Source organism: Anser anser, assembly GCF_964211835.1.
Source record: "Anser anser genome assembly, chromosome: 19".
Classification (NCBI taxonomy): domain Eukaryota; kingdom Metazoa; phylum Chordata; class Aves; order Anseriformes; family Anatidae; genus Anser; species Anser anser.
Genome location: NC_139740.1, coordinates 12,366,973 through 12,382,904, shown reverse-complemented (window position 1 = coordinate 12,382,904; position 15,932 = coordinate 12,366,973). Strand labels below are relative to the sequence as shown.

The 15,932-nt window shown below is 39.2% G+C and overlaps 1 protein-coding gene across 9 annotated transcripts in view; it reads right to left on the bottom strand.

Moving 5' to 3' along the window:
- Positions 1-15,932, bottom strand: part of CEP112 (centrosomal protein 112) — a 163,328-nt gene that overhangs the window by 33,765 nt on the left and 113,631 nt on the right. For 4 of the 9 annotated variants that reach the window (XM_083804902.1, XM_083804904.1, XM_083804903.1 and 1 more), the window contains 2 exons: positions 13,384-13,446; positions 9,402-9,551 (listed from right to left, as the gene is read on the bottom strand). The exons of 2 other annotated variants lie outside the window; for them this stretch is intronic. In XM_083804902.1, coding sequence (XP_083661028.1) covers positions 9,402-9,551; positions 13,384-13,446 — 213 coding nt within the window. Of the gene's footprint in view, positions 1-9,401; positions 9,552-12,938; positions 13,141-13,383; positions 13,447-15,932 lie in introns of those variants that run through there. 3 more of the 9 variants (XR_014573911.1, XM_083804908.1, XM_083804907.1) reach the window with 2 other exon arrangements.

Sequence of the window (15,932 nt, the reverse complement as noted above, 5' to 3'; positions counted from 1 at the left end):
GGCATCCGAAAACTTACTGAAGTTATTATATTAGTGCCTACGCATTCTTTAAGCAGATGAACTGCTTCATTTTGAATCCATGTCAAGCCACAAGAACTGGCTGATAATAACATTCAATTAAAATGACCTGGTTCTTCCAGAAAAAATTTGGCTAACTGCTCCAGCATACATTTTCTAGCAGGGCACAATAGAGCGATTGATGCTGGAAGGAAACAAGATAGGTTTATATCTACATTTGGAAGGGTCAGGTTTGGTGACAGTATTTGTAGGTTTAACCTCTTACACAAATTTGTCAGATAGATGAAAAAGGCACTTCTGCTGAGCTTGAAACTGTGAGAAAGTCGGAGCTAGAGCTTGCAAATATATAAGTTGTGCTAATTAGACAGATGTTTTTAAAACCCCAAACTTTACACTCAATGCATATTTGTGTCTTTTGATGTACTTGGTGCTGCTTCACACCATGCAGAGCTTACTGAGAAAAGCAGAAGCTGCTCCCCTGCTAGGCTGTCTGGGTGAGTTTGCCATCTGATCTACTGAATACGCAGATAAAAGTCCTCGCATACTTTTTTCCTTTTCAAGTACAGTACTGTAACTTGGAAAGTTCCTTTATTCTCAACTCCACTGATGCAAGAAAGTGGCAAATATATGGCAGCTTTGGCTGCTTTCCTTTAGTCTTTTTTTTTTTTTTTTGTAACTAATCTTTTACTACTCAGGAAACTATACATATTTTCATCTGTATGGAAAATAATGCTTTATAGAAAACAAAGGCAATACCTTCCAAAAATTGTGCGAGTGCTACTGACCCCTCAATTCTACTGCTACTCTGTCTTTAAATACAGATAAATAGTTACCCTGCACAGCTATCAGATTCACCAGGTTTCTCTTGTTACTTTCAAGAAAGGCTCAACTATTATGCAAAAAATTGGAAAATTTAATAAGCAGATTTCTATTTTCCTGTGATCTGCCATTCAAAAGTGTTTGCTAGTCATTTTTTAAAAATACTCTGATATTTGATCTGCTAGAGTTTCAGAGCTACATGCAGAACTGGAGAGCCAGCAGAAAATTGTAAATGGAATCTGAAGATTTCTAAAGTCAATAATAATTTTGGCAAGAACATTTTAATGTATAAAGCTGAAATCCTCGGTGGCTCTCTCCTGCTGATACCCCTGGAGCAGCTAGCATCACAATTAGTACAGAAACGATAGCAAACTGTATTAGAACATACAGCTTTGGGAAAAATATTTACACAAATACTGGAAATCATGTCGGCATGCTGGGATAAACCAGTGCATTCTGTTGCTATTTCATCTCACTCCTGGGATCAGCCACACCATCAGAAAGATATCTCAGGGAAATATATGCTGATAAGTAGACCAGGTCTGCATCCCCAGATCTCTATTTGCCAAACCCCGCAACTTGTGTTACTTTGCCAGGCTTTAAAATCTTTACTACAGAGTCATAAATGTTTGTGGACTATGGAAGGTTTGCTTTGAAGATGTCATTTTCCCCAGCAATCTTTTGTTGGTTGAATATATAGTTCACACATATTGTGTTTCCACCTACACGGCTGGAGAAGCCCTGCAGTCAAGGCTGTTCCAGGAGCAGGGAAGGAGGCTGCGTTCCAGGAACTCACTGGAACTGGAACAAAGAACAGCCCTTGGAAAGTCTACACAGTCCTATGCACAGACTGTTTTACAGATGCCCTGCGTTTGGAGGACATTAGACACTTGTTTTTATCTTTATCTTTTTTTTTTTCTCCTCTTTGAGTAAAGTCCCAGGCTTTTGAGCGCAGGCTCTTCCTCCCAGGCAGTCTGCCTCGTAACTTCTGGATATCTCCCCAGCTCTGTCTCTCTAAGCACCACTTTCTCCTCCTCATAAAAGTCCCTGTGCTCTTTGGAGAGAAAGCGTCTTTGAAATGAAACAGTACAGTAAATTGTAACTGTCATGGCAGCTTTAAAAAAAGCTAATTTACAATTTCTTATATTGCAGAGAAAAAACATCCTCTGCTCTTCTTTATTAACTGCACAGGCTCATGTTGGTATTATTTAACACTCGTTAATTAAGAGTGTTTTCTCTGTACCTTTCTCATAGCCTAGGACCCCATTCAGTGTTATTACTCCAGTTCAGTCAGTCAAAAACAGTGATTTTATGGCTTGCTTTGAATTTCTTTTTGCCATTTTTCCAATGCAAAATTACCGTAGTCCAGCTCATTAGACGAAATTGATAGCTTAGCTATATGAGATTTTATACTTTGTTATGCATTTATGGAATCTTTAATTCCACAGTTTGGAGACTGGTAGATGTAAGGTGCCCTCCCTTCAGGGCTGAGAAAAAAGAACGAGGACCTCATGCAGCAAAGTGCCTTCTGCAGGGAAAGCAAAACACTGAAGACAATGGCGTAGGAAAAATCCAAACTTCTAAACCTGCCGGATAAAATTGGACTGCAGTTCAGAGGCTAGGCAAGCACTAGTTCTAGTCTTTTATAAAACTTGTAAGTATGATTTTGCTGTTGGCCATGGTAAGTTCTTCAATGTGTTGAGACATGAAAAGTCGAGAAAAATGCCAGAGTGCAAAGCTTGCTGCGGGAAAAAAAGATGACTCAATTCTTTGTCTCACAAAGCATGTCAAAGATATTATAAAGTACTTACAGATGCTCAGCCACTCAGATTGCCTGATTGGCTAAACATCTGAAACCCTGTAATTTTGAAGAGAAGGTACTATGCTTCAAACAATGAAATAATTTGTGGCAACAGAAAAAGATATATGATTATGAAAAGAAGATATTTTTTTTTTAGATCAGTCAGTTGCTATTAATAACTGTTTAACAAAAAGGTAAACCTATTTTTATTACCATTTATGATTGTGTTGATACAGCTTTTTAAAGATAACCTTGTAATGGAATCAAGAGACAAAACACAAGCAGCAGTCAATAAGCTTGGGGCTAAACCCTCATTCCTCTTACGGACTGAATTTGTGTGAAACTAGTATTCACATAAAGACAGACTGAAAAACAGGTACTTCAGAGCTTGGACCCCATGTAGAAGAGAAAGCAAAACCATAAAAGCCCTGCAGATTTCATTTACCTATCCTTTTGGAAGACCTGACTTCCTCTGCTGATCAAACAGGATACAGGAAATTATGAGCAAGATAATGTTATTTGCATGGTAAATTTTCATGACTACTTTACAATGCTAAGGTACAAAATTTTATATGTTGGTGCCTTGTAATTCCCCGCTAATAAAAGACACTGCAGAGTTATTACTATTATTATAGACTAAAGTCAGCAACAAAGAAATAGAGATCCATGAAAAATGACTAAATGTATTTAACATCAAGATAGTCCCTTAAAAGTCTTTATTTCACCATGCCAAATGATTTAGGATGCTAATGCTTAGCCTCAAAGGCAATTAGATGGATTTGAGATCCCTCTGGAGAACTTTGTGACATACCCAGCTCTGAAGATCTTCAGTGACTGACAGAATTTGGCATGTCTGTGGCCATCGAACCATCACAAACTGTAATGCATGTTCTGGCCAGATGTCTTATAAGACCCGAGTCAGTGTCAGCTTCAACAATGAAATGCTGACATCATTTTACAGGCGCTGTTAGCTTAAAAATATTCATCTAAATTAAAATAAAAAATTACAGTAAAATTTCCTAAAATATTTATAAATGATGTGAGTCTCATTGGCAAAAGTTTATTAGGCAGCTATTCGATGGCAGCCTAGATTATAAGAGCTACCCCTACAGCATCAATGTGTGCTGCAGAAGAGAGCAAGTTAAGACTTACTTGACAGAAAGTCACTGAAATAGCATGTCTTCACTTCAGCTTAAGGTTTAGGTTTCAGTTTTTAGTTTACACCAAGCTTTCAGTCTTTTTTTTTCCTAATTAATGCTCTCAGTGCTATCAGTTACACATGGCCGTAGCCCTCTGAACAGATAGCCATTACAGTCTTTCTGCTGAAAATACAAAGAAAATGCTGAACATGTAAATTGTTCCCCCCTTATTTGCCACAGCTTGGAAACTTGTCAGCAGCCTTAACAAAAAGAACTGAACTGGCCTGACTTTCTCAAAGGGGTCTGACCAGACTGCAAGTGTACTCGTTAGATGCGGTTTTAACACTGGGCTATCTCATTTCCAAAACCCACTCCAACCGTGGAGCACCGCACAGTTTTGTTACTGGTTGGATCCTGAAACTGTTCTCACAGAAGGGACTGAGGCACTGATCTGGAGCTCGGGAGCTGGATTTAATCTCCAGCTTTGCCACAAAGCCTGGACAAAGTCAAGGCTCTGCGTTCCACTGTCTCATTTCTACGACAGGACCAAAAATGCTCCTTTTCTGTACTCCAAATCAGGTCAATTTAGGTTGTATGCTCTCTGATGTATCTTCTCCCTTCATAAGCATTAATAAAACATCTAAAACACTGACAGCTAGCTTTGCTTAGGACTTTGAAACCAAGAAAATGTAATTAGTTATTTCTTATTAAAAACATCATTGGCAATTGCAAAGCACAATAGTGGTACTCCAAAAGGTATTTTGAGGACAACAGACTAAATACTTCTGCAGGACTGCAGTCACGCAGTTAATGTTTCATAGCTCTGACATACTTTTTGTTTTAACACTAAATATTATTTGTAATTACAAGTGGAATTTGCTAATAACAAAATATAACTAAAAGTAGTTTTTTCACAAAATCTTTAAGAACATTTTTGCTGATATACTGCATTTTAGAGGGGCTTGTAAATTCCATCGGGATATTTTGCTAACTACTTTCCGGAAACAAAGATATCAGGTGCCCTTAAAGAAACGTTCTGAACGCTTTGAACATCCCAAGCTTTAAAATGATTTGCTTTACTTTTAGCTGGAACCAAATGTGAAAGGGAAGGGGGATTAAGCAAACCGAAGAAGAAGGGCATGCAGCCCTGGTGCCGCAGGATGCGGGCAGAGCGGAGAGCACCGAGCCCAGGAGACCACGCGCTCTCCTGACAGGGAAATCTGCTGGCACAGCATGCCAAAACAGAGCAATATCCCTGTAACCCCCCTGGCTCCCCAGTGGAAACAGCATTCCGGAATAAAGGAAACTGAGTACCCCACACGAGGGCCGACTCGCGTATAGCTATAGCAGAGTATTTTGGTATAGTTGCACCGAGAAATTTCACCGTGTTGATAACCCCTCAGCCCAGCCTTGGCATAGAGGAAGTGATTTTCTTGCTCCAAGGTATGGCAGCATCTGACAAATATATGATGATGTTGATGAGCACATTAGTCTGAACAGTTTAAAACCAAAAGTTTTCTTCTTTGTTCTGTTACGGCTATAAAACACACTATTGATTTTTTCCCCCTCAATATTTTAAAACCTAACAAAGAAAAACAACTGTTTCAAAATTTTTTCACACGAAGGGGAACATTATTATATGACATTCTTTCCTAGAAATCTTTTAAGTTCTATTTATTAACAGAATTAATCTGATCATAATCTGGCTGACAAACAAAGTGTTGAAATATGTCATCTTCAAAACATGTTTTGCTAATGAAATTTTGGTGTTAATTCAGGGGATATAACAGAATCCTAGAATCAGTAATGTGAGCCAAACAACAAATGTGGTTCCTCTGGCAAAAAAGCATCATTCTCTCCCTTTTCTGTTGTGGGTTTGTCACTGCGTGCTCTCCATCATCCATTTCTTTCCAGAATCTGCTTTTTGATGTGGAGTCCCCACTTGGCCATCAACTTCTACATTAAAGCGCTCTGAACATTTTGCAGTTCTGCAGCACTTTCAATCCCAGAATCCAAATGGATTTCATAAAGAAAAGAAAAAAAAAGTTAGGATTTCATAAATAACCTCAAGGTATCTCTACAGTGCAATCAACTTCATGCTGGAGCTCAGTCCAGCCAGTAACCACTGCCAAGTGTCGGTAAAGTTAGGTAAATGCCCTGACCACTTGAGTGTGCTGAGCTCTGGGTTGCTGTGGCTAGATTGCTATCAGGAAGCAAGACAGCTAGTTTAAATTTAGCCTTAATAAGTTTACACAACACTTACATCACCAACACAGCTCCTGCATAGGCATTCTCAAGAGTTCAGCACCCAAAACCTTACTGAGAGGTGCCTTCTGAAGTGCCAGCAGAAAGCATCACAAATGGGTTAACAGACATTGCAATTTAAGCAGCTTTTCCAACCATCTGCAGGGCATGAATATAATTGTGCTCTCAACTAATCCTGCGGTCTAACCCAATGGTTCCCAATCTTTGAAGTGTAAGTACATTACAGGAGAGGCATGGCACAGGGACCAGGTGGGCCTTGCTGCGTTTGCCCCATGCCAGGCCAATTGCAGCATCCTTGTACTGTGCTCCAAAGAGTGCAAGTCCTGGAAAGTTCAAAGCAAAGATATCCACCCGGCAGTGAACAGCGAGCTGTGCTTCTGGGACTGCTCTCTGTGCCAACACTGTCGTAATCCCAACAGGCTCAAACTCAACAATAGCAAAAAGGCAGTGGCAGGAGTCACCTAGTTGTTCAGCGCTTTGTCAGACCACATCTACTCAGATATTTGCTGTTAGATGTTGTAATTTGACGGCATCCAAACCTGTTACCTTATAAGCCACAAAAAAGGAAGTTCCTGAGCCAAACTTTTATCCTGATTCTATGACTCTGACAGCCCAAACTTTGACTTGCCCTAGGCCAGACAAATCACAGCGCAATACAGAATGCCAAGTACTTTAAGCATGTCTCAAACTGACCCAAATTGAGGCCATCTGAAGCCAAAAAGGGTTCCTCAGATTGGATTTTTAGGTTGTCAAAAGAAGCAAAACGTTCTTAAGTTTCATTTATTCTTTTTCACTAATGCTTAAGATACTATTAAAAAAATCAAGACAATCATGAAATAATAACAACTTAGAGTCAGGAATTTGCATTAACATCAAAATCATGTACTATGGTATCCACATCTGGATATCACTTTACTGACTAAACGTGAAACTTCTCCGAAAGCCAGTTGGTTTCTGTAAAAATGTATTTCTCCCTTTGAAAGGAAATAATAATTGGAAGGTCTTACAGGAAGTCACCCAATACCATAGAAAGGATATTGCAATCTGTTCCTCGATGTTAGTTTAAATCAATGTTATATTTAGCAAATACCTGTTTTTCAATGACAGTCTTTTCAATAGCTTATATTAAGTCTTCAGAAAGGATTATGCTATATTAAGAATTGCTTTGTCCTTAGATGTTTCTTTAATCATCTCTCATGGTCTTCAGCTTACCCTGGGTTGGATGTTGTTCCCCATCTCTAGTACATCTAGGATTCCACTTTCACCAAGAACAACTTTTTTGCCCCAGGCTAATAAAAAGCCAAGTATTTCTACATATGGTCGTCTAGAAAATATGTGTGGTTCGTAAAAAAAAACAAAAAACCAAATGGTTGAATATTAAAAACACCTTCTTCTGCTTCCAGAAGCATATGCAGCAGTTCACCTTCTTAAGAATTTTCTGTTTGGATATCTGGCTTTCAGTACATTTCCATTAAGTCAGTGGTTTCAAAGGAAGATTTTTTTCAAGTACAATACTAATGATACTAAAAAAAGTTCAAGATCTCCAAGCATAATATCTCCTACAATTTATTCCCCAAGTTGACCAAATCTTAGAAAACATACTTAGAGCACTGGAGCTAAAAATTCACTGGGCCACTACAAAGATTGTGCAGAATTCCCCAGGTTTATATGTATTTCATTATATTTTGAGTCATAATGTCTACATTAAGCCTATAATAGCTGAACACACATTTACATGGGGAAGGATTTCATACAACCTATAATCATTACTGTTCAAAAATTGCTGTTATCAACAGCTGAATTACTTCCACTAAACGTAATTTAGTTTAGTGAATCCATAAATTCAACAGCAGCATTTGCACCATGTGCTGAGAAAAAAAGCTGGCAAACAGCCTGAAATGTGTTTTTCAAATCTATAACTCAAGGAGGTATAAGACATGATAACTGTTGAGTATCGACATATTTCTGACTATATGGAAGACTACTCCACTGTCACAGGGTTTCTGTATACCCCATTGGCCACTGGAAAGCTGGAGAACTAATAACGCAATCTCCTAAGTGGCAAAACCCAGCCTATACCCCCAAATAATGTGACTTAACTATGCTCTATTTACAGATCCTAGATAATAAAAGCTACCTCTACTGATTCAATTTGGATAAAATATTGTAGCTAGCATTTATATGTCTATACCTTTGACAGAAGAGGCTAAAGAACGGCCAGAAAGAGAATTCTGTTCCTCAATGAACAAACACAAAGAAAGGCAGACTTGTTCCTCAAGAGAAAAGTACTATTAAATGATTTATGAAAAAAGTAAAAAGAACGCGCTCCAGATGATGAGATAGTAAGGTCAACCTAATTTCATTATGCAAATCACTCAAATACAGAGGACAACATTAAGTGTACCATAACTGAACAACGGACAGGTCCAACATGTAAAAATTCCCATTGTTTCTTTTTCAGCACAAGAAGTTAGAAAAACTGTAGGACTTAAGTTTTTTTCACAAGTTTCTAGATTTAACAACGTAATTCTTTGTTTGGTACTAGTAAATGTCCTTACTAAGAAGAAAGGCATTTCCTTCTTCTACACAATTTTAATGAAGTGTTCTTGTTTTCAACCCTAGCAGATTGCACAGTTTCAAAAAATCCTCCATTGCCCATCACTACTCTGAAAGAAAAAATGTTTAAAAAAAAAATTGTAATTCTACTTGCTCCAGCAGGATTCTCTGCAGCCACTCTGAATCAAGGTGTCAAAGCAGTGACACAATCTGAATATTCAAAATCAGCAGTATCTTAAAGCTTCTTAAAAAAAAAAAATATATATATATATAAATGTAATTTCAAAAATACTTGATTCCATTCATATTTACCAAAGACTTTGCATATAGTTTCCAGTGGAACTGGGAACATACTTTCCTTCATTGTGTCCTTAACCGTGAAAGTTGCCATCACCTTGTGAAAACCAAACCAAAGCCGGTGTGATGCTGCTGGCTGTCAGGTGGTGCAGCTCCAACCTCGTATTTTTCACCTTTTTTTCCAAGTACTGAAAGCACCAAGTAAAGGTGCTGAAAATATGTTAAAATATCTGAGTCAACATTAAAAGAAAGAGAAAAGGAAAGTTTCAAGTATTTGACTGAAGTGGATGGATTAGACTTGCCAAACCCAAACTTTTTATGCAGGCGTATGATCAGCTAGAGGAAAGAGAGCCTGAGTCATCCAATACATCAAAGTCAAGGTCCAGTGAATGGAATTAGCGAGTGCCGTGCGAACAGGAATGATACCTGCATTCATCTGCCCGCTGCAGAACTTTTAATTACACTAGAACAGCTAGTAGCATCAGTGACTAAAATCCCCAGATTACCTTGATTGCTCTGTTATTATCTGTAATCAGCTGCTGCTTCTTATCTTCAAACTTTTGTACAACTTCCTGGAGCTGCTGTTCCGCGGCAAGCTGCTGCCGGCTGTTCTCCTCTGTCAGAGAGGAAATGGTTGTCTTAAGTTCAGCTATGATCTAAAAAGAAAACAGCATGCTAAATCTCTCTTCAGTAACAGGCATGTACTTTGCATGTTCTTATGCTTGGTGAAACATGGCATTGGCAAGCACTGCTGCACAAATTAAGCATTTTAAATTAACATATTGCACACCAGCAAGCATGAAATTTCATACAGAGAAAAGGAATATAGCAAGCCTGCGGATGACAAAAATTGCTGAACACAACATATTTGGAAGAGATTTCCACTACGACATTCCAAAATATTTACTCGTAAGAACAAAGCACATCTGTGATCTTCAGAATATAGGATTTTTCCAGTTTTCGACTGCACTGAAAGAGTTTTGCAAGTTTACAGAGGGATGGTGGTGTTTGAATTCTAAAATGATATGGAACGGCTCGATATTGTAGAGAAGAAAAGGCCCCAGTGTACACACTGGGCTGAAATGTTGAACTTAATGGTGAAATTTCTGAGCTGCTGAAAGGAACGTGCTCTGCTCAGCAGTGCAGTGGGGACCTGATTCAATGTCCAGGGCCCTTGCAGCAGACCTTTCGCGTGGTTCACTCGTGACTTGTTGAAAGGTACTGGTTTCACCTTTTTTGTCACTGTGGGAAGTCATAACCAAATAAAAATCTGTAAATAAGCCTGAAGGATTTTATGCTGACGTGTAAGTAACTCACCAGCAAAGCACTTAAACATACAGAGAGTTACTGAAGTTAGAGTGCATATCCAAGCTTAAGATTAAGCTGCTGTAGCAGGAAAATACAGTCTAATTCAGAAAACACCTGAGCACACAGCAGTGCAGGGAGAGAACACCAGAGCACGCAGGCTCATGTGCTTGCAAGGCCTCCTCATTGTCACGGAGACGTCAAACTATACTAAGGGCACAGTTATTTATTTATTTATTTATTTTAAAAAGGTGCTTTTTTAAAACAAACAAATTAAAAAAAAAAAAACAACACAACAACCCTACTAGTAGGATAGGACTGATGCAGTAATACTCTACAAGTGAAGGTACCAGAATCACTGGGGAAGAGGAAAAGGAGTTAAAGAAATAAATTCAGAGTAAAGTTCTATTATGTTTTACTAGCCCTGAAGATCCTACAGTGCAATGCAGCTTATGAGTAAAACCTAGGTGGATATTTCCACATTTCTTTTCTAAAAACAAATACATGCTAAAAAAGATAATACACCAATCAAAAGGAACACTATTTGTTCTTAATGCGATCAATGGGCCAAAGGTTAGAAATTACCTGGATAGGTGCAACTCTTTACACCCTCTTTAGGCAGAATTCAGCAGTATCAGCTGTTTTGCAATTTAGATCATCATTTACATGATGCAATTTGCACAAATTTGGCTTGTCTGGGTGTGTAACAGTGAGGAAGTAGGAGAAAAAGTGATGAATCATAGGAATTATTAAGATAACTTAAAGGCACGGAAGCCTACACCATTTTGTGTACATCCTGTTCTGTCACTTTTTAAAAAAGATAACTAAATAATGAACCAAATAATATAATCAAAGTGAGATTTAAAGCTTTTACTGGGTTAAGACCCCAGACTAGCATAGGAATTCTGAAATGCAGGCAAGGGACTATTAGCATGAATTGATGGAGAAAGATCTGCTTTGTGCAGTACTTTTCAGAGAAAAAATCTGTTTACTTTGTATAAACTTCAGAGGAAATTTCTTGAAATATCTTCTCTGTGTGGGTGTTAAAAGTGAATGTTCCAAGAGGCCACAGAGCGTAAGATTAGACGGATGCTGTCAGCAACACAACCACAAGAAAAGTTGCAATTGACCTATTATTAATACTGAGCTAGAAAAAAACTATGTTCAAGTAACTTTAGGGATTTGATTCAAACCCACAAAAGTAAAGAAATTCAGACATCAGGGTGAAACTCCTTTATTGTGCCAAATAGCCCTGACATATGATGTATGTGTTGTGTCTGCCACAGAAAGCACAGAGGGATGCCAGGTCTGGTCACTGGGTCCATCTCTCCCCAATAAAGAGAACAGTGTATTAGTTACAGCAATGCCTAGCTTAAAAAAACATGTCTCCAAATTTTTCCATTTGAGACTATTCTACAGGCCAATAAATTTCAGCCTGACAAAATTTATTATGACATTTAGGTTAGATATTTATTACCTTGCCCGGTGCTACCTAGCTGTTCCCACTGTAACAATTAAAGCAATTTCCCTCGCCCCTTGTTTAAAAATTCAGAAATGCCTGAATTAGCCCATCTGTAACAAATGGACCAAGACCCACTTTTGTTCTGGCACAGACAGGCTGACTTTGGATTATGGTCATTAGGCACGACAATAGTATAAAAATGACAAACAAAAGGTAAAACGGAGTTAGCAATGAAAAGGATCTCTTCCTCGAGGTCTGACAGGCATGAAATATTACTTTTGGGGTTTTACAAATTTTCTGCTATTCAGGTTCAGATGGCAGAATAATATAGTTTTTGTCTTTTTATAAGACTCTCAACAAATGAGTAAAAAGGCATGTAGGAGAGGATTCTCTCTGAAGGACTGCAGAATCATGGAACTGGAGAGGTTGGGAGGGACCAGCTCAAAGCAGGGTCACTTAGAGTGGGCTGCCCAGGACCCTGTCCACTCACATCTGGAATATCTCAAAGGATGTAGACCCCACAAGGATAGACACATCTCTCTGTGTGCAAATAGATGTGCAGAAAACACACATTTATTTTTAGAAATTTAATGTAACAACATATTTACCAATGATCCTGATAAATGCAGTCTCAAAGAATATAGTGTGAAAAAACAGGGTAGTCCAATGAAATTGCTCAAACCATAATTCTGGTCAAGTTTGGAGAGAATGAGGCCCAAATGTAGCTGAAAAGTGGAAATTAAGAGTTTTAAAATTTTTTCAAGTGTTTTGCAAACTTTAAAGTTTGCAGTTTCTTGTCATTGTGTCACTGATCACTTCTGTCTAGTCTGGAGGCTCCTAACCCCTTTATTATAGTGTTTTTGTTGATTTTAGAAGTGTGGTAGACTATTATTCCTACTGCTGAAAACACCTTTGAAAGTATAAGGAAGGCATTATGCAGTGGCCTGGAGGAATGAGAAGAATGACACCTCCATATAAATCCTCATGGCAATTTTCTTATTATTCAAAGCTTAACTTCTGGTTGCATCTCCACCATTTTTCACACTTCAGTACTGCCTGTCAATCAAAAAAGCTGAAACATTTAAAAGTCATCCTGCCCTATCATTTTTGCATATATGCAAATTCAGCGTACACTTTCATCTTTCATGTTCTAAAGACTACCCTGAAGAACAAAAACTCAACTCAAAAACAGTTTGCTTTCAGGACACTACATTCTTCCAAATGTTATTTTGGGCAAATATGCTGAACTGGCTGGGAGCAATGATAAACATCGAACCGGCACAGTCGGGACTGGAGTCCTGTCATCAGCTGCGTGGGCAAACACCACCTTGTCCCACGAAACACAACTCCTGATTATGCAAGGGCTCCTGCCCCTCCAAGCTGTGCTGTTCTACAAGGGCTGCCTGCTGGGGCACTTGGGCTTCAGTTCCCACCGACTGTGGAGGACTCGATCCTCTTGGGATATAAAAAGAAGAAAGCTCAAAACAAAAAGAAAAAAAAAAAAACAAACAACCACAATCATTTTTTCTGGTTAGTTGGATGTTCTGTATTTTTTCTAAGGTTAACATCTGTAAGAAAGACTTTGTATGTTTGATTTGGGAAACGGTTATGGCTTCTCTTGATCATAAAGACCTACACTTCAGAGCAGGAGCAATTACACTTTTCATCAAGTCTCCAAATCAAATGAATCCATGGGAAGTTCCTGTCTTCTCGGTACCTACCTGCGAGGATTTAGCCAGCTTCTGACTGTACTCCTTTTCAACCTGCTTCAGCCGGCTGTTTGCCTGAAACACACACACGCACAAAAGGAGCCAGATTAGCAGGGACGAGGAACGTGTACAGACACTTTGCCACCGAGCCCTCCGCCTGGCACCTCATCGGCATGCCTATCACTGCGCCGCCGGGCCCCGCGCCAGCTCCACCGCCCTTTTGTGGCAGCCAAAAAACCACAAGGGCTCGCCTTTGATCTGGGGCCAACTATTCATCACTTAAAAGAGGGGAGAAATTGTACCTCTGCTGCCAATTATTAGAAAAACATAAAGACTTCTGCGGATTAAAAAAAAAAAAAAAAAGAGAGAGAGGGAGAGAGGAGGGAGCGTGCGTGTGTGCGCGGCAGGGGGAGGCAGGAAGGCGGGCTCCGGTTTATCAGGGTGACTTCATCTCTAAACGAAGGGAAAAGGGAAGGAAAAAGTCCCAAGCTCCAGCACAGGCTGTAAAAGGGTACAACACGACATGAACTTCATGGGGCAGCTCGATGTCTGTACCTTCCTTCTGTCCAGTTTCACATTCCTGCTTTTTTATTTTAATTTTTATTTTTTACAGGTTGTGGTTAAGCTGAAAATCAACCCCAGTGTGCAGCTGAGCCAAGTGGGATCTCTCAGACACACAGCTCCCTTCTCCAGGCATTTCTTTCAAAACTCAAAGATAAAGAACAAAACTGAGTGAAAACAAGGCTGCTTTGTCGCAGCGGTGTCCAATCAGCAGATACTTTCATAATTCTGGGGAAAAGTAGCTCCTAAGGTTTTTCCCTCAAATACTTTACTTTCAATAACAATGAGACAATAATAATTCAAAGAATATTTTCCATTTAATTTCAGGACACAACTCTGATTCGTATTTTTCTAGTAAAGTCGACCCCGCATTACATGATAGCCCAGCACCCAAACGCTGTCCTCAGACGAACCGCTCGGCGCTCTCCTGTTCTTGGCTCTCAGATTCGAGGACAGGTGTCTAAGGAAAATATTTTCTTAGGGGACAGGGTATTATGTAGCTGAGTTCTGAAGCAAATTTAAGCTGATTAACTTCTCAGAATCTCTCTGACCTCATGTTAAAATCTTTGATCTGTCCTCCTTAGTTTCACGGCACAGCACCCAGCACCCAGCACCCGCTCCTTCAGGGCCAGCACGCGGCTTTGGGGGGCCTCCAAAGCCTCTGAACCCTGCTTGGGTCCAGCTGCAAGACTGAAACTCTGGTTCTGCAAACACGAAGGATTTCAGTCAAGCAAACGGTTTTATTGATTTTCCTGGAGTACAATTTAGGGGCTTTAAGTTGCCGACAGTGTTTGTGAAGCACTGCTGCAGAGCATGATAGGGCTCAAATCATCTCATGCCATCCACGCAGTTGGTGGTGCAGCTTAAAATAAGCATATTACAGCCAGTTAAAAATAATCTTAAAGTTTACATGATACTGCAATTCAAGATCTTAAATCCCTTCAAATTCCAAGATTATGAAACATATGGAGGTCTCTATATTTCATGTGCTTGTTGGTATTAAAAAACAAACTAAAAAAGTTGGTCAAAACCAATTATCAAGTATGTGCCTAATTTTCAAGAACACTTTTTGTTTTGTTATAAATAGAAATAACGACACAACATACTGGTTTAAGATAACATATACAAGAATTTTGGAGCACCAGACAAATTAAATTCCACTTTTTCTACACCTATCATTTACAGTGAGCCACAAACAGTGTAAGGGCTCACATGTTGGTGGGCTGCATAACTGGAGAGCAGTAACACAGAAGCAGCTATGTCAGACAGCTCTGTCCTACATTTCTCTTTGTACTCGGGCTCACCCATGTTAACACTCTTTCCACTGTATTGTCATCCAGTTTCAGATTACACTTTACCAGCACTGCCTATCATAAAGCGATTGAAAGTGCCAGTTTATCTTTAGGAAAAATGTAAAAAATAAATGACAGTAATAGATTAAATTACTGCTACTCCCAGAAAGCAGAGATACCAGGCAGCAAGGCGCTGCAAAGATCACATTACAGCTGCTCTCACTCAGCTTGCCTGGGGTAAAAGTCTTCGTCTTTCATGAAAGCAGCTCTATAACCTCCTGAACCCATACAAGAAATCCCAATAAATAACAAAAACACACCCCTAACTTTCATAAGCAAATTAGAACTCGTTTGTTCACACTACGTAGGACCAGGGCAACCTGAGCTAGCCATGACAGAGGAGGGCTGAAAGAGAGGTGCTGAATCCCAGCTTTATTCCTAACTGAGGACAAAGAAAGTGCATCCTGCCATTTCTTTTAAGGACAATTAAAACACTTTATTTTGTAATGGCTTCAACAAAATTCCAATTTGTCTCCAAGTCAACAACAAACTACAAATTCTTGCATTTACTTGCTGCCCCAACATCCTTATTTGAGGGGCCTGATTTTCAGAGGTACCAAAACTCCCACTGGAGATAGCTAACATTAGGTAAAACTATCTAAAATCGGCAATCAAGACTATATGGACATCTGCTGACTTCAGCCCTTC